Source organism: Chelmon rostratus, chromosome 19 (assembly GCF_017976325.1).
Source record: "Chelmon rostratus isolate fCheRos1 chromosome 19, fCheRos1.pri, whole genome shotgun sequence".
Taxonomy (NCBI): Eukaryota; Metazoa; Chordata; class Actinopteri; order Chaetodontiformes; family Chaetodontidae; genus Chelmon; species Chelmon rostratus.
The window spans coordinates 1,000,032-1,021,889 of NC_055676.1; the positions used below are offsets into that span (position 1 = coordinate 1,000,032).

General features: G+C 40.4%; 2 protein-coding genes across 3 annotated transcripts in view; one reads left to right on the forward strand and one right to left on the reverse strand.

Annotated features, from left to right (window-relative positions):
• The first annotated feature begins 662 nt into the window (after window positions 1–662).
• LOC121623362 (lysozyme C-like) lies at window positions 663–12,767 on the forward strand. The gene is given in 4 exon segments (XM_041960629.1): window positions 663–789; window positions 11,862–12,020; window positions 12,457–12,535; window positions 12,662–12,767. Coding segments are annotated over 4 exon segments (471 nt in total).
• A 6,462-nt stretch (window positions 12,768–19,229) lies between these two features.
• The window catches only part of mbd2 (methyl-CpG binding domain protein 2), a 31,362-nt gene continuing 28,733 nt past the window's right edge, over window positions 19,230–21,858 (reverse strand). For both annotated transcript variants that reach the window (XM_041960753.1, XM_041960754.1), the window contains exon 7: window positions 19,230–19,998. The gene's annotated coding sequence lies outside the window, so the exon portion shown is untranslated. The remainder of the gene's footprint in view (window positions 19,999–21,858) is intronic.

Here is a 21,858-nt window from a genome sequence, read left to right on the forward strand (position 1 = left end):
GTTTTTTCATTTTATTTTTGACCCACATAACACACACATAAATGGAAAATTATAATGCTATTGTGGAATTAGTTTCATTGTCAAGTTTGCATTTCCAAAAGTCCCAGTAGATGGTGTGATTAGCCATTTTCAACCCATGTGATTTGAAGGAAACGTCATTATTTACACTAGCACTGATGTGTTTCATCACAGTACAGTTATATAACCCAGTTCACGGCTCATGAAACATGTTTAAGTGTGTATTACACACAGTCAGGTGGGACGCCAATAATAAATTGTCATGGCTTTTTATTATTCTTTTATTTTCTATCAGCTTTTCTTTGTTTTTATAGCTGTTTTATCAATGCAGATTAATTTGTGCCAGAGCTTCACCTGGACTCAACTTTGTCCTTGTCTTTCACGTCAGTCTGTCGATCACATGATAACCCATTCCACCTGGAAACAAACAAATCAAAGTTCAAACATGAAAACCTTGACTCAAACTGAGTGAAAAGTTAAATCTCCACCTCTTTCAACAGGTTTGTTGACACTGGGCAGTATTCAAAGAAAATAAGGAGTTAATCTGAATTAAAGCTGTCACAGCAGTTTCAGCTGAGCTTCTTGAACATTAAAGGACATTAAGCTGCAGCTGTGGAAACATTGTGTCCAGTGGAGAGTCCATCATGAGGATTCTGGTGTTTCTTCTCTTGGTGGCTTTGGCCAGTGCTAAAGTCTTCACACGCTGTGAATGGGCCAGAGTACTGAAGAAAAATGGGATGGATGGCTACAGGGGCCACAGCCTGGCAAACTGTGAGTACCAGCCTGTCTGTCTGCAGATACTGTATGGGGAGCAGAAAAAGTATATTCCCTCTTAATCATCAGTTATGACGCACTAGAAGTGTGTCACGGTATATATAGAGAGACAAGCAGAGATACTACACTGCCTGTAATTTCTTATATTCTTATTTTGCTGTGTTTGGGATGTTCCTGGAGTCCAACATTTGGAGAGTGGGTATGTAGCCCCCAGCCAATAGCAGCAGACATATGAAGTTGGAACTGGGAGGAGGCTAGCTGGCCCCTAGCTAGCCAGCTCAGAGGCTGGAGCTGACAGGAGGTTAGCTGGCTGCGGGTTTGATGGCCGGGGAGCTGGGGCTGAAGGAGATCTAACAGATTTTATGCCAGGGCCAGAATTGGGGCCACTGGATTGATTCAGATTCTCCAGCCTTATTTTGCAATTGTCAAAGTTTTTTAAAAAGGTGCCAGATACTCTCAAAAAACAGGCCTTAGAGTGAGCATAGAAGCTTAGCTTCAAAGTCAGCAGAGTAATGCTGACACGCTGAGATACGCTGTCTAACATGGACACCATGTCTCTAAGTTCTTCTTAGTACGAAATAAGGTCTGCTGGGTAATTGTGTCATGGAGCAACAAGAAGCTGAACCCAAATGCTGGCCAAACATGGTGGAGCTGGTGCAGTTCAATAACTTTATTTACCAAGGTGACCAAACAAAGACTTACAGGAGTCAGAGGCTGGCAAAAGCCAAAACCAGTAAGTAACCACCAAGTAGTAGTTCAAAAAAATTAAATTGTGCTCCACAGTGGCAGGACCTAGAGTCCATAAATGCAAAAAAATGGCAAGGTAGAAAAAACAGAACAGGCATCCAAAAACACAGGAAAGGCTGTTAAACTTACACAAAGACAGGAACGCTTGACAGCATATGCGAGAGACAAAGTGATGAAGAATGAGGGGAATACACTGGGGAGGGAGGACTAATGAGGCACAGGTGACAACAATCGGACAATTACACAGGTGGAAAAACAAAGGAAGTAAAGTTAAAGATGGCACATGAGGTACATTTTCAACATAAAACAGGTAGTAACAAAATCAAAGCCCAGAATCATGACAGAAACACTCTTCAGAGTTAGACTTACTTTTAGAAAGCTGGGAAGATCAGGGTATGAGAATGCTTTGGATGATTAAAAACATTTATTTTTTATTTTTATTTTTATTTTTATTTATTTATTTATTTTTTTGGTGAACAATAAACCTAAGGACAAAGAATCAAAGTTACATAATTAGTATTTGGGTTAACTATTTAGGGCGATGTGGGCATCACAGTATTGTATTACACCATATAAACAATCAGTACTTCCTAAGTGACAGGTCAGTCCCACCCACTTTGCCAAAATGTCTAGCCAGGAAATTGATATACTTTCCCCCCTTAGTCTCTTCAACGCAGAAATGAGATGTTAGCATTTCAGTTCCCAGACCTTGTCACTAACTAGGCACATGTTTTCATGACGGTGCGATTGACCACTCCGTTATTTATTTTTTTGGAACTACAGTGTACTGGCTTAGTGGGAGAGAATTAAGAGTCATATAAGGATAAGATAAGATAAGATAAGATAAGATAAGATAGACTTTAATAATTTGTCCCCAACAAATTTGGGTATTACAGCAGCAGGTAATAGCATTTGGAATTGAAGCATAGCATAGCATAGATAGCAACAGAAATAGATATATTCAAAAAAACAAAATATAAAATAAAAGCTGACTATATATATGTACATATTATGGGACTATATGAAAGAAAAATATGTGGGAAAAAAAAAATATATATACAGTATATTGCAAGAAGTATGGTAAAAATTACTAACCTATTTTACACATGGGTAGCAATTGCACATATTGGTCGTATCATTCTTTTTCCAAAAAATCACTGCACATCAGATAGACACAACTGGCTTGAGACTATGCAGACAAGCGCTGCCGGAGTTTGCCACATTTAAACCAGAAGCCCAGTACACCTGTTCTGTAAGGTAAGTTATTATCCCTTAAATTAATCCTGGAATAACTGTGCTACTAAATGTGTAGTGAATCCTCTGTTTTCCATACAACAACATAAGCTTGGGTGGTGTTAAATAGGGAAACTGAGCGAGGGAAAAGGTGGCAGTCTAATCCGTAAATATCTGATACAATCTACTCTTGCATCATTATTTGTTAATTCAGAATAGGCAAGCTAACAATGGCATTTGTCTAACATTAAGCAGCATTTAATTTGTAGTCCCAAGGTGTGGGACTGCTACGTTCTTCAGCATAACACTGAGCCGTTTACCAGATTTATTGGATGGGAGCTTCCACTCTCTCTCGTCCTCATCCTCGTCTTCCTCCTGTGGATACCCTCTCTGTAGCTGTGAAAGAACAGTAACAACTGTAATATGCACAATTTAACACAGCAAATTCGAACAGAAAGACCTCATGTCTATTTTTAGAGCAATGTATGGAGAACTCAAATTTACAGTTATCTTAAGCAACAACAGGGTAAAGAGAAGAACAGAGTAACTGTAAACTACAAGGTGAGCTGCTTTGTTAATGTTAGAGAGCTGACAATTTTATTAAATTGATACTTAAAGAGGTTGCTTTCAGTTGACTGAGTTACTGAGTTAAAAAAACATCAACTTACCAATTACCTTGATAATCTTGGGCCTCTCGCCCTGGACCCACTCCACAACATAAATGCTATTGTTTTTATCCCATGCATCCAAGTAATCTTCACCGTAAAAGTCACAAATATTCTCTGTTTTTACAATGATATATGTTCCAGTGTCACTACCATCTAGCCATTAAAAAGCCATTGATGTGACTTAGTTTAGCCTTATTGTCAGTGTGGGTGGGAAGGCAGTTGAAAGTCGATTGAAGTCTGGAGTCATCCACAGCCACCAGTCAGATTACAACATACCTGCATAAACAGTAACACTGCACTATTGGGATGTTCTTCTCTAACAGGGCTATCCAGCTGAATCCATCCCCACTGCAAAAGAGGAGGTCGACAGGGAATGAATGGAGGAGGAAAGCAAGTTGAAGAGGGTTCATCTCACTAGAAAGAGGACTGAGCAAGGAGTGATGTATCAGAACTCATGCAGTGGTCCTTAGCACAGCAGTCCAGGTGCTGCTGACCAAAGGAGGAAGCAGCATGACTTTTTGATGCTGGCAGCAAAGTTAAAAACCTAATCTAACTGATGCAGTTATTGAGGGCATGTTGGAGGTAGTCACTGCATTTAGTGAAAAACATCTCCACATGAAAGTACTGTTTCTACAAAACTTTTGCTGAAGTTAGAAAGCATTTTCAGTTTCATTAAGTCGGTAAACAGTGCTCCATTGTGATGCAGTTTGATGAGAAAATTGCAAAATGTAACTAGAAAATTCCCCCTGGGAAATTTTGAAAGGGACACGGGGTGTGTTCGAGCTGACAAAATTATCTACGTTTTAAAGTTTGAATGAAGTCTCTAGGAGAAACTATGGCGAAGCAGCGGACAATTGAAAAAGGCTGCAATTTGAGAAAACGGCAGATATCAGAGGTAGTCAGTCCCTGATTAATGAATTGCTCTCAGCTGTGTTTCTGTGGCTTTCTTGTCTGTCTCTGTTGATCACCTCAGCTGTCTGTGTCTGCTTCTCTCCTCTGCTTCATGTCTCTGTTAACATGAATTAATGAACTGAATCAATAAACATGAATGGAGCTAATGCTAACGGAGCTAACAGAGCTAACACTAACGGAGCTAACAGCTAACGGTGCGAATAGAGCTAACGGTGCTAACGCTAACAGAGCTAACTGTGCTAACAGAGCGAATAGTGCTAACGGCGTTAACAAGGGGGCGGGGGGATGGGGTTTTCATTATGCATTTGTCTGTGTGTGTGTGTTTATGTATCTGTCATTGTGTGTGACTGCGTATGTGTGTGTCTTCGTCTGTTTGTGTGTGTGTGTGTGTCTGCTTGAACTACACAAGCAGCCCAACCTGCTCCTACATGGAGATGTGTCTGGTATATGTATGACTGAATGTGTGTGTGTGTGTGTGCGTGTGTAACTTCTGCCCCACCTGCTGATAATTACCTCTGCACCTCTCCCACTGTTTACCTGTTCCTGTTCAGTTTTGACGTGCTTGTTTTTAATCACTTTTTAGCTGTTGGTTAGCCCTTTTTGTGTGTGTTTGTGTGACTACTGTCTCAACCTCTTTGGCAAGAGCTTTCTGAAGCTGAGTTTAACTGCTTGTTGGACGGAGATTGTTTTCAAACAATGCCCTTGTTTTGACTGAGCTCGTTAAGATAATCATTCTCAGGCTGGTTGTCCTGCAGATGTGTGTGCGTGGGTTATTGACCGGTGTGTGTGTAAATGACAGTTGCACCTGTTAAACTCTTCCCTTGAAAAGCGGCTTTTTCGCTGTCAGTTTCTTCCGAACAACTTGCGATTGTGACAAAACCGTAGCTGCTATCAAAAAAACGATTACACTGTGAGATGCGGACAAGTCTGGGCCAGATGTACGTGTGTTTTATGTCCAGATATTCTTTAGAAAAATGACAAAATGGTCGACTTAAAAAGACTCTGCGACTCAGAGAACAGGAGTTTGTATTGTATGCAGTGAGATTTGGGTTCGGCGAACCTCCTGAACTAAATCCTCTGGTGAGAGAACCGTACCTCGTATCAGAGTGTACTATAGATCATCGGACTCCCGAGAACTTCCTGAGTCCGACCATCTCCTCGTTTTATTCCTGACACAACAACTTTTCGTTTTATGGCGATCTAAAGACAGGAGGCATTTCTGCTTTGCTCACAAAACAGCTCTGAATTTTAACATGGGACTTAATGGGAGAGCAGGAGGGAGCTGGCTGCACAAAAAGTCTCACTATTTAAATTCAGTAAGTCTCTCGGCTTTTTCGAGGACATCACACGAAAGAGGACAAGTTTGTCTACAAACTGATCCCAAAATTATGCGTGTAGAGTGTAATTTGTGGCCGTAGCGACGAGAAAAAGAGAAGATTTTCAGATCGTTTTTAGACTCTGTGCCACTCTAGCACGCACTCTAGCACGAACATTCCGCGCAATACACACCCATTATAATCTCAAAATTTCCCTCCAAACGATCACTGTCATTGAACAGTGACTGATCAAAAACTATAGGACCAATCAAAATGTGGATGAACACACCAATAGACCAGACTTGGGTCTACATTTTAAAGTTGAAATGAAGTCTCTCGGTGAATGTATGCCTGAGCTACAGATGTTTGAAAAACTCCAATTTCAATCTTGTTTTTTTCACCCGTCCCATTCATTTCTTATGGGAAATTTATCGCAGTTTTTCTGCGATAAATTTGAGAAAAGTAATAGCACACCGATCCCGAACAATACGCACGTTTTGATATATAATTTGCGAGGGTTTTCTCAAAGCTGCGGGACGAGTTAAGGGACGAAAACTTGGAGGAGGATGAAAAATAACTAGAAAATTCCCCCTGGGAAATTTTGAAAGGGACACGGGGTGCGTTCGAGCCGACAAAATTATCTACGTTTTAAAGTTTGAATGAAGTCTCTAGGAGAAACTATGGCGAAGCAGCGGACAATTGAAAAAGGCTGCAATTTGAGAAAACTGCAGATATCAGAGGCAGTCAGTCCCTGATTAATGAATTGCTCCCAGCTGTGTTTCTGTGGCTTTCTCCTTGTCTGTCTCTGTTGATCACCTCAGCTGTCTGTGTCTGCTTCTCTCCTCTGCTTCATGTCTCTGTTAACATGAATTAATGAACTGAATCAATAAACATGAATGGAGCTAATGCTAACAGAGCTAACAGAGCTAACACTAACTGAGCTAACAGCTAACGGTGCGAATATCGCTAACGGCGGTAGCGCTAACAGAGCTAACTGTGCTAGCAGAGCTAATAGAGCTAACAGCGTTAACAAGGGGGCGGGGGGATGGGGTTTTCATTATGCATTTGTCTGTGTGTGTGTGTTTATGTATCTGTCGTTGTGTGTGACTGCGTATGTGTGTGTCTTCGTCTGTTTGTGTGTGTGTGTCTGCTTGAACTACACAAGCAGCCCAACCAGCTCCTACATGGAGATGTGTATGGTATATATGTGTCTGAATGTGTGTGTGTGTGTGTGTGTGTGTGTGTGTGTGTGTTTGTGTGCGTGTGTGTGTGTGTTTGTGTGCGTGTGTAACTTCTGCCCCACCTGCTGATAATTACCTCTGCACCTCTCCCACTGTTTACCTGTTCCTGTTCAGTTTTGACGTGCTTGTTTTTAATCACTTTTTAGCTGTTGGTTAGCCCTGCTTATGTGTGTGTTTGTGTGACTACTGTCTCAACCTTTTTGGCAAAGCGCTTGGTGAAGCTGAGTTTAACTGTTTGTTGGACGGAGATTGTTTTCAAACAATGCCCTTGTTTTGACTGAGCTCGTTAAGATAATCATTCTCAGGCTTGTTGTCCTGCAGATGTGTGTGCGTGGGTTATTGACCGGTGTGTGTGTAAATGACAGTTGCACCTGTTAAACTCTTCCCTTGAAAAGCGGCTTTTTCGCTGTCGGTTTCTTCCGAACAACTTGCGATTGTGACAAAACCGTAGCTGCTATCAAAAAACCGATTACACTGTGAGATGCGGACAAGTCTGGGCCAGATGTACGTGTGTTTTGTGTCCAGATATTCTTTAGAAAAATGACAAAATGGTCGACTTAAAAAGACTCTGCGACTCAGAGAACAGGAGTTTGTATTGTATGCAGTGAGATTTGGGTTCGGCGAACCTCCTGAACTAAATCCTCTGGTGAGAGAACCGTACCTCGTATCAGAGTGTACTATAGATCATCGGACTCCCGAGAACTTCCTGAGTCCGACCATCACCTCGTTTTATTCCTGACACAACAACTTTTCGTTTTATGGCGATCTAAAGACAGGAGGCATTTCTGCTTTTTTCCCAAAACAGCTCTGAATTTTAAAATGGGACTTAATGGGAGAGCAGGAGGGAGCTGGCTACACAAAAAGCCTCACTATTTAAATTCAGTAAGTCTCTCGGTTTTTTCGAGGACATCACACGAAAGAGGACAAGTTTGTCTACAAACTGATCCCAAAATTATGCGTGTAGAGTGTAATTTGTGGCCGTAGCGACGAGAAAAAGAGAAGATTTTCAGATCGTTTTTAGACTCTGTGCCACTCTAGCACGCACTCTAGCACGAACATTCCGCGCAATACACACCCATTATAATCTCAAAATTTCCCTCCAAACGATCACTGTCATTGAACAGTGACTGATCAAAAACTATAGGACCAATCAAAATGTGGATGAACACACCAATAGACCAGACTTGGGTCTACATTTTAAAGTTTAAATGAAGTCTCTCGGTGAATGTATGCCTGAGCTACAGATGTTTGAAAAACTCCAATTTCAATCTTGTTTTTGTCGCCCGTCCCATTCATTTCTTATGGGAAATTTGAGAAAAGTAATAGCACACCGATCCCGATGAAACCGCATGTTTTGATATATAATTTGCGAGGGTTTTCTCAAAGCTGCGGGACGAGTTAAGGGACGAAAACTTGGAGGAGGATGAAAAATAAGAAGAAGAAGAAGAAGAAGAAGAAGAAGAAGAAACGCGCGGGATAGTAATAAGTGACTCGGGACGTTGCCCCGTGTCCCTAATAAGAAGAAGAAGAAGAAGAAGAAGAAGAAGAAACGCGCAGGATAGTAATAAGTGACTCGGGGCTAGCTGTAGGTCACTGGCTCCTACAGCTATTTCATAGCTGTAGGAGCCAGTGACTCGGGACGTTGCCCCGTGTCCCTAATAACTGTGGGAACAAACAAAGCTTGGAGAAATACATGAGAGTGTGAAACTTTTTTATTGCACTGCCACTGGAAGCCCAAGTCAGAAACATCATACACAATGACAGTGCACCTCCAAAGACTTCTGTGTTTAACTGTTACTACAGGTAATTGTACAGGGACGTTTTGAAAAATAATAAAAGCCATAGTGTGAGCATCCTATCACTAACGGAGAAAAAGCCAAACATGAATATGTTTCAGGAACCTTTTATGAAAGAATGTGTTCACTTGCAGCAAGTTTTAAATGATCAGTTGGACATTAAAAAAAAACAATACAAACTCAAGTTTTTCCTTTGGTGCTACCCAGTGATTCTGTTGCCAGGCCAGTCAAGGTCGAAAAGGAACAAGGGCAGACAAGGGTTTACCTTTCTGAAACAAAATGTGACTGAAGAAGTCACAGTCAAACCATGAAGTTTACTGAAAGTACACTGGAGAAGTCCACAGCTATAATGGGCATTAATGGGCCTTCAGTACTGTTTCTGTTGCCAGGCTTTACCAGGATACATGGCTGTGTTCCTCACCACGTGCATTGTGTCTGCTTGGTGGTGTTGTTTGAAAGCTACAACAGAGAACTGCTTGAGATGGTAAAAAGCACACTGGGTGTAGCCTTACAGATTTTACGTTTCTGCTTCAGAAGGCACTTCCAGTCTGTGGTAAATCTTTGATGAGTGATGCCCGCTTTGAGGTTAAAGACACATGTGAGATGTTTACTAAATCCAAGAAGACAGTTCAAATGGTAGAACAGCTTGAAGGAGTCACTGCACTTGTCAGACAAAAAAAATGCGAGAACATGGCAACTATCTGGCACTTCATGCTGTTGTGCGAGGGAGACTCTCACATTCTCATCCTTAAAGATGGTGATGATAGTGCCTTCTTCATGATAAAGTTTACTATATCTTTGCAGGATTGAGGGCTGGAGGCATGTGCTATGCCTTCTGCCATTATTTTCAATAAAGGAAGTTTTTTTTGTCATCCTTAAGCAGAACATCCCATTTTGTTGCTGTTAATAAAACTTTTGGACATCTGACAGCTATCCCTGTGTTTATTTGTGCCTGTACAAAGATTGAGGGTGGACAACATTTTCAAGTTCCTTTATCGCTATGAGTTGACTACATAATAGTCCAGCATCAAAGAGAGAGCTATACAATGCTGCAAAAAAAATAAAATAAAAACAAACTATGTCATGGAGAGACAGATCCAGGAAGATCACAGAAACACTGACATATGTTTTAAAGAATAAGGCTAGCAATTTTTACTATTGACATATACGAATGCAATGAAAAGACCCAAACCAGCAGTGTTAGTATATCTCTTCATTCATTGTTGGTTTAGGCCTTTTCACAGGATTTGTTATAAGTAAGAAAAATATAGGATATCACCTGACTCATACTCCAACCTTTCTATTTTGCTCTCTGTTTTTGTGGTTTCATTTAAGGCTTCAGTTTGCTTGATATCTGTTAGTTTATACATTCTGATGTCCTATTTGTACAAAATTTTACAGCCAAGTGCCTGATTTTGAATGCACAGGTTGACAGCATTGTGCAATTGCACAGCCCCTACATCTGTCATACTGTGCTATACCTGAGGGGGCATCCTGTTTGTGTATTGTATTTTATATGTTGTAGTTTTATAGATTTATTATTGTCAAATGTAAATATTGCCATTGATGGAGGGCAGGACGTGATTTTCTGCATAGGAAACACTCTCAATGCCTACAAGGAGCTTTTATCAAGTACCAAAAGTTGTTCTTCATAAAAGTAAAAAATGCTAGAAATTGACTGAAAAATGGTGGAAAAAATGACTTGTTAACCATCTGCAGTCGGGAGGAGCCAAGTCGGATAATGGTGGAAATGGTGTAGTATTAGCTATTGTTTTAAATCCATGGTTATAGATTTAAATTAAAAGCCACAAGCAACATGACTAAAACTTGTTGAATTGTGTTAACAGTTTCACATCAGACAGGTGAACGTAGATAACTTACCCTGTCTTGGTTCGCTGTGATGATCCGCGTCTTAAGGGGCGTTTCACTCGCAAGAGGGGTTAATCCAGCCAGCAACCATTCCGTAAACATCAACATTCAGATCTGCGGTGCTGAACATTTGACAATAAAAGCTACTCACCCTAGCAAAAACCAAACGACAAGTATCCCAGAGCACCTTGGTACCGAGGTTGTGGACCAAACCACTAACAAAAAAGTTGTATGCCTTCATTCTTTTGTATGCTTTCATTTGGTTTTAAGAGTAGAGCTGCATTTGAATAAGCAGGTACTTTGTTATATCTACTGCCTCAATAGCAGGCAAATCTTTCAGTTCAGTTGAAAAAGCGCTCCTTCTCATAAGGGTCACATCCGACATATCACACACATATAACACATATCCAGTGTTCTGATTTCTGTTTATAAGATAAGATCAGTTTCATTAATCCCCAGATGGGAACATTTGGTTTTACCATTCTCTCATAATTTCATCTAAATTAGCACAGTAGAAACTTTCCTTCATCTTGTAAGTTGCAATTTTCACTTCCTGCCCTCCATCTAAATTTAACGATATATTCTCATGTTTCACATGTATGTGAAGAAATAACATTTCTGTATGGATGAGGTAATATGAAGCTACAGCCAATAGCCTCATCTTGGATTAGCACAAACACTGGAAAAAGTGGGGAAGAGTTAGCCTGGTAGAGAGCCATTTCCCTGAGACTAATAGATCGCATGAAATAATCTCAAAATTTTAAGATACAATCTTTTTCCAGAGTTTTCAACAACAAACAGTCTTTATTTGCAGATGAGGTTGTCATGGAGATGGCCTACTGTTACCATGTGGGTTAAACGGGTTTGCTTTAGGGCATTCAATCGTTCGCAACTGGACCTCGTCAGTTTGTCTTAGAAGACGTTTTGCCTCTCATCCGAGCAGGCTTCATCAGTTCGTACGCAACCAGACTAGATAGGACAGCTCTAGTCCAATGCAATGATGTTAGGTTCAAGTATTTATCCCCTGAGTGAGACCAACCCACAAAAACAAGAATGGTATCACTCTATTGTGAGGCAAACGATCCCCCCATTAAGGCGGGGTGGGGTGCAACCCTTTGGTGTCAACGACAGTCGTTAGCCTCGTTAGTGTCCCATTGTTGTCATTGGGAGGCTCCTTGAGCCATGTGTGAATGGCTTTGTTGTTTGTTTTCACAGGCATGTGGGTTAAAGGCCCAAAGTTGACCTTTCGGGTGGTCTATATATGGGTCTGTTCTGTTTCCTCTGCAGGGGTTTGTCTGTCCAAGTGGGAGTCGGAGTACAACACCAGAGCCACCAACCACAACACTGATGGATCCACTGACTACGGCATCTTTCAGATCAACAGCCGCTGGTGGTGTAACGATGGCATCACCCCTTCATCAAATGCATGCAACATCAGGTGCAGCGGTCAGTGATGAACCACCACAACGAAGACTTAAACTACACAGGAGCATTTCCTCCTATTTAATTACTTCCTATGTTGTGGTGCAAGTTCTGTTGACAAGTCCCAATGTGTCCTGCTCCACCACCAATAAAGCTGCAATAATCAATACAGTGTTCCTAGTATAAACAGTGAATCAGATGGCTCTGTATTGTGTATATGTGTCTCTGGTAGTATGCTTCCGTCCCCCATTGTCAGTGTCGCTTTGAACAAAACAGACCCTCTCTACACTACCTGCTCACAAAGTTAGTGACTAGCTGGCAACCCAGTGGAGCGATATTTAACAGGCTAAATGATCATAACTGAGCTTTCAGGTTTTTTTTACTTATTATGTTGTAAATGTTGTAAATGCCATTCAATTATTGTAAATTACCATTCAAGTCCAGATTTTCTTTTTCACAGAGCTTCTGACGGATGATGTCACAGTGGCAATCAATTGTGCTAAACGCGTCGTTAGGGATCCCGCCGGCATTGGAGCATGGTAAGATCTGATCGAGTGACTCAGATACAGACTGTGTTGTATTGACTACACATGAGTTACATCATACTATCTGTTTGTGAAGATTCTCATTTTAAAGCACTTAGTAGTCCTACTATCTGGTTTCAGGGTGGCCTGGCGCCATCACTGCCAGGGCCGCGACCTGAGCAACTATGTGGCAGGATGTGGTGTTTAATCAACGTATGGGAGCAGCACAGTGTCATCAGTGTTATAAAATTCTCCCATCTACAGCTGCAGTGGATTAAAACATTTCTGTTTCACTCACCCAGTATCAGAGGTGCTTGCTCTATAAGCAATCGAACTACATTGAATCGAATACAAAAAGTATCTGCACCCTCAAATCTGTGCAAAAAATCATTTAATAAGCAAGCTTTTGGGTCAGACACCTTCTTTAAGGAACCAAAAAGCTCAGTTAAAAAGATTTTTGGACAGATTTGAGTGTGCAGATCCTTTTATTGAGTCAAGAGAATTCAAATCTTTACTGTCAGTGAAAAGAAATGTGGTGATTTCAACTTGTATCAGTTGTAATTGTGCTTGCTTTAAAACACTATTAAAATTTGCTGATTTACGTGACTGACAAGCTCCAGTCTTTTCATTCTTGCTGAATTGCCATAATGATCACAGACGGTAGTTATAAACATTACTGTGCACCTGGAAGCTCCAGATATGACCCTGAGCATGATCAAACTAATTACTTAAGCAGATAGTAAAGAGAAGTGGCAGTAATAATGCAGGTAAACTTAATTGTACAATAAGTTACTGTACTTGTGGCCTCATTGCACAGCTATCTGTCCTAGTACAGCTGAATTTAGGCTGGAAACACTGAAACACTTCTTTTCATTGTTTCCAGAAGCCTAAATTCAGCTAAAGCAGGACATCATCTTCCACTAACAGCATATTTGGGGTGATGAATATTTATGTTTTGCATAAAATCTGTCTAAATGTTACTGTACATTTGTTGCACACACCTTTTTAATGGTTTTCTAAACGTTATTTGCTTGTGAATTAGCATCTAACTTCTTCTAACTTCGAACCATTCTTGCTATTTACTATATATATATACTATATATATATATACTACTATGTTTGTGCAGTGAAGTGATTTTAGTGAATTCAACTTGAAACACGAGCAAAATTCACACAAAAAAGGAGAGGTTAAGGATGAGTTCCTGCATGAGGACCATCAAACCCTGAGCTATGTGCTTTGATATTGAAACTATTAAATGATCAATTGGCTATTGTTGAACAATTGTAGTCATCAGCTTTAAGGTGATTTAACTTTTCTTCAGGTTCCATTAAGTTCAGCTGAGATTAGACAGAATTATGACAAAACATATCTGTCATGATCCGTGCTTTGCACGCCTGTTTTTTGTTAAAGATTCCCCTTGTGTGTTGTCATAGTCTGTTTTTGTCACATCCTGTTTTATTTTGAAGGTTCAAGTTATGTTTCTTTGTTTGCTTTACTTCCTGTGGTTTCCCACCTTTGTGTCATTAGTTGTCCTCCCTTGTTTATTTAAGTCTGTGTCTTCCCCCCAGTCTGTTGTACCAGATTCTGTGTGAGCACCTTTCTTGATGTTGTCTTCGTTTCTGTCTATGTAAGTGAGTCCTCGGTTATCTTTGTTGATGTCCGTGCCATGTTTCATGTGAGTGTTTCCTTGGTTTGTCTTTGTCCTTGTCTTTGTTGCTTTCTTGCAAATGTTTGTCCAGCGTCTTAGTATGGTCTATGTTCCCTAGCCTTCCCACTGTCCATGTAAGTTTGTTTCTAGTCTTTGTCTTTAGCCATGTAGGTGTTTCTAGTATTGTCTTTGTCTTCAGCCATGCCACTGTACATGTTAGTGTTTTTCTAGTGTTGTCTTTGTCCATTCCATGCCATGTTCCTTGTAAATGTTTCTTCAGTTTTTCATGTGTTTTCCGTTCCCTGTCTTATGCCCATTTACCCGAGTGTGTGTTTCTTAGTTCCCTGAGTTTTGTTTTTTGGGTTTTCCCTCTGTTAAATTTGTTAAATTGAACTGCACCCCCTTGTGTCTGCATTTGGGTTCAGCCTTAGTCCCCTTGAAACCCCAGTCCTGACAATATCATTACTATATAAAAGTGCAGTGAATATGATATATAAACCATGAACATGTACACCAAATAATGAGCAGATAAAATATGTACATTAATGTAAGACTGAGCTGTCTGTCCTTAAAACAAATTCATTTTCCATATGACACACCTGGAATGCTTTCTTGGTTCTCAGTTCAGTTCATCTTGATTTGAAAAACGAGTCACGGCCAAAAAACAGTAGTATTTGTTCACTATTCTGTAGTGAAACTGAAGTGTAACTTCCACATGCCAGCTGATTCATTCTCTCCCTATGCTTCCTGTCTACACGGTGTTAGACAACACCTAAAAAAAACCACCTGTTGGCTTGCTTCCTCAAGGTCCATGAGCATCTGCCCAGTTGATTCACAAACAGTGCGACTCAGTGCACACACAAACCGATCGAGCTGTCACAGTGGCACCCTGCTAGAGGTGGGAGGATGACACCACCTTCCAGGAAGGTAGCCTATCATTAGCAGTAGTGGTAATATTAGTATAATAAGTATTACTAATTACTAATATTAGTGGTAGAATTAATAGTAGCATCGTCATCTAGCTGTATTGCTTACTTAGCTAACTCTCTACTTCAAATGAAATGGCCTGTGCCTTCAGCTGTCCTTGGACCAACAAACCAAAGTCCATAAGTTAGTTTACTGATACTTTATCATTTAAGTCTCAGGTACAAACAGGATGTTCTATTTTGTATAGGTTTCCCTCTCTAAGAGCGATCATTGCTGGATTTATCCCAGCGTGTGAGCGCAGTATGTGAAGATTTTCTTTCCTGCCACTCTATAGTTGACTTTCTCAGGTCCTTGTGTACAGTACATAACACTGTGAGGATCTGAGCTCTGCTCCCAAATTTCCTTCAGTGACAAGCAGTCAACAAGACAACAGAAGAAGATCCTTGTGCCCCATCTGTCTAACCAGCTACATCCTGCCAGCAGATCATCACCCCCGCTGTGAGGTGGTGCTGAGCTTCAGAGGCAAACCAAGCCATCAACACCTATGAAGGCCACATCTACAGTGCATTATGGGGGCATTCAGGGTGTATTGTAATGCATTCAGAATGCTTTAGGACTTTACATAAAACACACATGATGCTTTCTGATGGACAGTATCAAGAGTCATGAAACACTACAGATGTGACTGATGTATTATAACTGCAATTCTGCCATCACTAGTGGTGTGAAAGTCACTGATGATATAAATTCTAATATTTCTGCTATGAGGTTCATGTAGCACCATAGTTTAATTTGATGGGGTTCAATCCTCAACATCATATTTACCTAATTTTTGTGCTCTTGTTTCTATGAGTCCTTACTGCTTTTTACGGTTTCTCTTCTCTTTTCTCGAGGAAGCGAGAGGAATCAGAGCACTGCAGCTCCTACACCTGTTAGCACCCCCACCCCCTTACTTTGAATATATCATATAGGTTTTATATGTTATGATTCCATCCCTAAAGCAGACAAGTTTTACTTGTAATCCTCTGCATTTTGGAGTCTTATACCATAGATTGTCGAAGCAGATGGCCGCCCATCCAGAGCCTGGTTCTGCTCGAGGTTTCTGCCTGTTAAAAGGAAGTTTTTCCTTGCCACTGTCACCAAGTGCTCGCTCATGAGGGAATTGTTGGGTCTCTGTAGATAAAGAGTTTGGTCTGTACCTGCTCTATAGGGAAACTTTGGTTGTGATTTGGCGCTATAAAAATAAAACTGAATTAAATTGAATTCTTTTAAATTCTTGAAAATGCATTACACTTTACTCACCACCAACAATGAAACATCATGATTCATGCATTATTATAGATCCATCAATGTATACTTGCATCAATATGTACACACACCGAGAGACTGACGTGACTGTGTCGTTGGGGGTCATTAATTTGACTTTTTAAACAGTTTTAAGCCAATAATATTTTTTTGACTTTGGTTGTTTTAACTGTGTTTCAACAGTTTGAAGCATTTTCGTAATCAGTCATCTAGATTTTAAGTTTTCAAAGATACAAGCTCAGCAAATGTCAAATGTTGAATCCTCTTTCATCCAACTAAGAAACACTGTCAAAATCAAATCTGTACTATCCTGAAACGATCGTCCATGTTTTTGTCTCCTTGTGTCTTCTTTGTTATTGTAAATCACTATTTACCAGCCTGAGATGCTCTTAACTGTCTCGGCTCCAGTTGGTCCAAAATGCGGCCAGCAGGCTCTTAACTAACACACGACGAAGGTCACACATTACACCAGTGTTGGCCAATCTACACTGGTTACCCACAGAACACAGAATTGATATGTAAACTCTTTTAAATCACCTATAAAGCATTTCACAGGCAGGTCCCAATGTATTTTCTTCAATGTTTGCATTGTGCAGCACCCTGTGACTCTAGTTTTGAAAGGTACTTCATAAGTAAAATATACTTACTTCACACATACAATTAGAACTTATGATAACTGCATGGACAAGCTAATTGCTCAAGTGCGTATAGGTGAGTATTAGTTGTCGTAATGTTGTTAATAACTGTTTGCTGTAAGTACTACATGTACTGTATATACTTCATAGGGTTTGGGGTAGGCCCTTTCCCGTTTCAACATGAGACATTATAACCTGACACTTCTTACTGGTTACCCTGCTATTTTGCTCATAACAGCCCAGCAGCTCCTTTGACCACCCAAAATCCTTAATGTATGGTATTAAGTTCTTGGTATTTGCAGGATCCTCATTGCTGCTCTGACTCTAAGAGCTCCCTCACAGAGTGCAGCCTTTTCACTAAATATAACTGTATGACTAACAGTTTCTTGATGTAAGTTTCTCTGAGTGTAGTCTGAATGGGAGCCAATAATTACAGACAGTTCCAAAAACTGGGGGAAAGCCTGAAACCAGAAGATTGGAGGTTGTTATTGTACCTGATTAATGCCCATGGTTTTGGAATGACATGTCCATGGCTGTAGTGTTAGGGTGTAAATCCATAAGCTTTCCTCTAAAGCTTCATTGCCAGCAGCAGCTTCATGTCTCCAGTTTAACCTCAGCTGGTGTTTTCTTATGCAGAGCACGAACAGTGCTGCTGTTATTTGATGGAAACAGGAATCCCTGGACGAGAGAGAGAGAGAGAGAGAGAGACAGAGAGAGACAGAGAGAGACAGAGAGAGAGAGAAGCATCTGGCAGTGGGGCAGGAATTTAAATGTGTAGTTGCAGTGATCAGAAACTGGCATCATAGAGCCATTAGCAGATGCAAATGAGGGCAGAGCTGGCAGGCTGGTTTGTCTCACTCTGTCTTTTACACACACACCAATACCACACACAGACGCATACAGTCACACATACAGAATCCAGCATCTGGACTGGGAACTGTTTGTGCCAAGTATCTGATAGGGCGAACAACATATTCTTACAGTCGTACCAGTAGTGGAGCTGAAAAATATTATGTTTGTTCTGAATGTGGTACTGAAGGAGCAGTCATGGAGTCATTAAAATCTAAAGGGTTCGTCCTCTGGGGAGCAGGAATAAGATCAGGAATATCTAATCTGGACAGTAGATGCTGAGATGGCCAAAAGCATGAGGACAGCTGAACATTCCAGCCAAATGTAACTGTTGAACATTGTTGTGGTCATTTCAAAACTATAGGCATCCATCTGTTGCTATCAGCAAGCAAGCACTTTTCAAAACACAAGTTGTGAAGTGCTTTATCGGAAAAGGAAAAGACAGAGAAGACAACATATAAAAGCAATGAGAAGAATACAATACAAAGAAGGAAAAAAGAAGGAACTGCATGATTATTCAGGCAAGTGCAGTTGAGTTCTGAGGGGCGGGATTTCTTTGGCATCTGTATGATAGTGGATGTTTTCAAGAGGGTGAGAAAGGTTGAGGTCCTCTGGGATTCACAGAAGAGTGAGCGGAGAACAGGTGAGAGCTCCATTGTGCACCCTTGCCAGGTCCTGGGGACTTGCTCGGTTGCAGCAGCTCAGCTTTACATCCTCCTGTATGAAAGGTGCAGGGTGTGGTGGATCTGGAACAGGTGGAGCTCAGGAGCTCTTCACACTCAACAGCACAGGCTTTGTTGAGCGGAGCATGCTGAGTTCTGCTATGCCTCTCTTTAACTGTAACATCTCATTGCAACAATGCCTGTCCAGACTTCCAAAATACACCTATCAACATTTCTGTGGGTCACCAATTAACATGTTGCATCTTGCTTTGTTCTGCAGTGGCAAAGTAAAAGGTCACATAGCTCTGCACAACCACTGCACCCAGCTGTTATTTGTCAAAAAATAGTTTCAGCATGTAACTCCAAATAAAACCAGAAACTGTCAAACTGTTGTTTTTGCATTTCTGTCTGTAAACAAATTATACATGAGGTATAACTAAGGATAGTGAACTTCGGAGGAGTGGACAGGTGTATTTTTAAATTTCAGAAAGAGCAAGGCTAGTCATTTCCCCCTGCCCATGCCTAAAACACAGACATGAGACAGATATCGATCTTCTCATCTATTTCTCAGAAAGAGAGCAAATTAGAGTACTTCCCAAAATACTGTACTATTCACTTCAGGGTCAGCTGTGTGTAGAGTATCAACATCATCAGAAATATCTATCAGCAAATATTTAAAAAGCACCAACGAACAATTGTGAATATATTCATTTATTTACTACAGTCCAAGAAATATACCCGTATGGTCTCTCAAGGTATAAAATTTGTCTTAAATAAGTAATTGCTTTATTTCATATTCATGTAAATTCTATTATTTAATCAAAACCCCTGAAGACTTCTTTAAAACCAACAACAGTCTGACACTACAAACAAACAAAATCGTCAAAAAGCTCAATAAGAGTTAGTAGAGTTAGCACAAGCTGTCCAGCAGTTTGCAACCTGACTTTGGGTTCGATGAGGGCATTGCTCTTCAGTATATTTTTTAATTCTTATTTATTTTTTTTATCATATTTTATGACCTTTATGTTAAAAAGAAAAGTGAGACAAGATAAGTGCGCGTTGTAGATAAATCACAGAGAGGAGAAACGGCTTCGGTTGTTACTTTTCCATGGTAGATGCTCTTACAGCTGCTGTTGCTCCCCGTGTTCCCATGTTGCAGGTTTTGTTGCTGCTGCAGTTGTTTGCTGTCATATTGGAGTTGTTGCTGGTGTTTTTGTCATTGCTGATGCCATTATTGCTGTGGTTGCTGCTCCCATTGCTGCTGCTGTTGCTCTGGAAATTCGCTTTAGTTTCCAGATGTAGAAAGATGTTCAGTGTTATTTCATCATGAAAGAGGAAGGCTGAAGCAGTCGCTCTATGAGTCTTCAATCTTTGGGTGGTCTGTTTTTTGATTTGTTGTCTGTATTAGGATGAAGATGATGATAAACCTGAGGCTGGTAAACAGAGGGATTCTGGAGAAAGAAACAGAGAAATATTACTGTCAGTGTAACAGTTTAGTTTATAGTTTTGTGTAACAGTGAACAAAGGGGATTTTGAATGTCCTTTTAATTTAGATGAGAACAATTTTCAGGACATTTTTCGGAGTGAGCACTTGTTTCAAAGTGGGGACATCTTTGAGAGGTGGGGACATTTCTAGAAAGTGATGACATTCCTCCAAGGTGAAACATTTTTTGGAAGGTGAGGCTTTTTTATAGAGTGAGAACAATTTTGGGGATTTTTTGGAAAGCGCTGACATTTTTGAAATCCCTTTGAAATCTCCTACCTAACTCAAATTGACTGAGCCTCTTTTCCGCTAAATAAAACTGCACAGAACAAACTGCCTTCTTCTAGCTCCTGCAGAACAGTCAACATCAGACTAAGGGATAAAAAAAAGTCTAATTAATGTGGGAGGCCTCCATGCTAATCACTAGCTCCTCCATTAACCCCTCAGCATCTTCTCCTGCCTGCTGCATTAACAAGGGGTGTGGCTACAATTAGGAAAGCTCATTTGCGGAGGCCTTTCTCCTGCACAAAAACCATTTTAATTACACATAAAACATCAGAGCGAAGCCTTCACATAGCAGGAGAGCAGGAGTTACTTTACATATTACATTACTCCTGCACCTCCCTCATAGCCTGTTTCAAAGAAGTTTACATAGACTCGAGGTCTGAAAAGCAAAGCCAATGCAGAAGTGCCCAGTCTTTTGTTGCTGCTGTCCCAAAGCATACCGGCATCAAATTCAGAATAATGATTATATATATATATATATATATATATATATATATATATATATATATATATATATATACACAAAAATCAATGAAGTTCACAAAGTAAAACATTAAATAAACTGTCTTTGTACTGTTTTGAATTGGGCATATGTCAAAAAGGATTACCAAATTATCACATTCTGCTTTATTTCATATTTTTCAGAGCATTCCAACATTTTTGGAAATGGGGTCATACATTGTTAGCCATGGATCTTAACACTGACGCAGTCCTATCATTCCTCATCGCCAACAACATGGATTGAGCATGTCCACATCTGACTAATCTCCATAAAATTGACAAAACCATTCTCATTAGCAGCATCACTGCTGAATGAAGTTTCAACAGTATGAGTCTCGTTAAGAGCCATTTGTGTTCATGCATGGATGAGGCCAAACTGTCCAACACTCTAACTTTACTGTGTGTTGACAGAAAACACTGACAAAGACAAAGTGGTTGGCTAGTTTGTCAGCATGAAGGAAAGGAGGATGAAGTTTTATTGTGGATTGTGTATTTGTGATATGTACGAAATTCTTTAACCTGTTTAGATTAATTGTTCTATGGAGAATGGTGGAATACACAAATGGCCACTGAACTACAGCAGGCTGAGCAGGGACAACAGTTGGTGAGTGAATCATCCATAATTAGTAATTAATTAGTTCAGAATGTTAATCAGTTGTTTAACTCCATCTTGGAACTTGTCTGTGTTACTGCATGACGACCGTCTACTTTTGAAAAGGGCTTGTATACTGCAGCAGAACACTGCGTCTCTTTTATATTAGAATAGGCCTTGCATAGTGTAAATGTTTCTAATTTATGTGAATGTTATTCCTGTGAAAGAAAGACATTGTACTGACAGCGCACCTGGCCTGTCAGCGTTCAGCACCACCACTGATGAACAGCGACAGGCAGACGGGGACAGCTTGACAGCTTGTGGCTGTCAGCTTGTGGCTGTCTATTAGCGCTGGTGCTAAACTGTTCGCATGAGAGAAGTTTGCCTTCAGGGCCTTCTGCCAGATTACATGTGATTAATGTTGTAAAAGGGTCTATTTTAACCCAAACC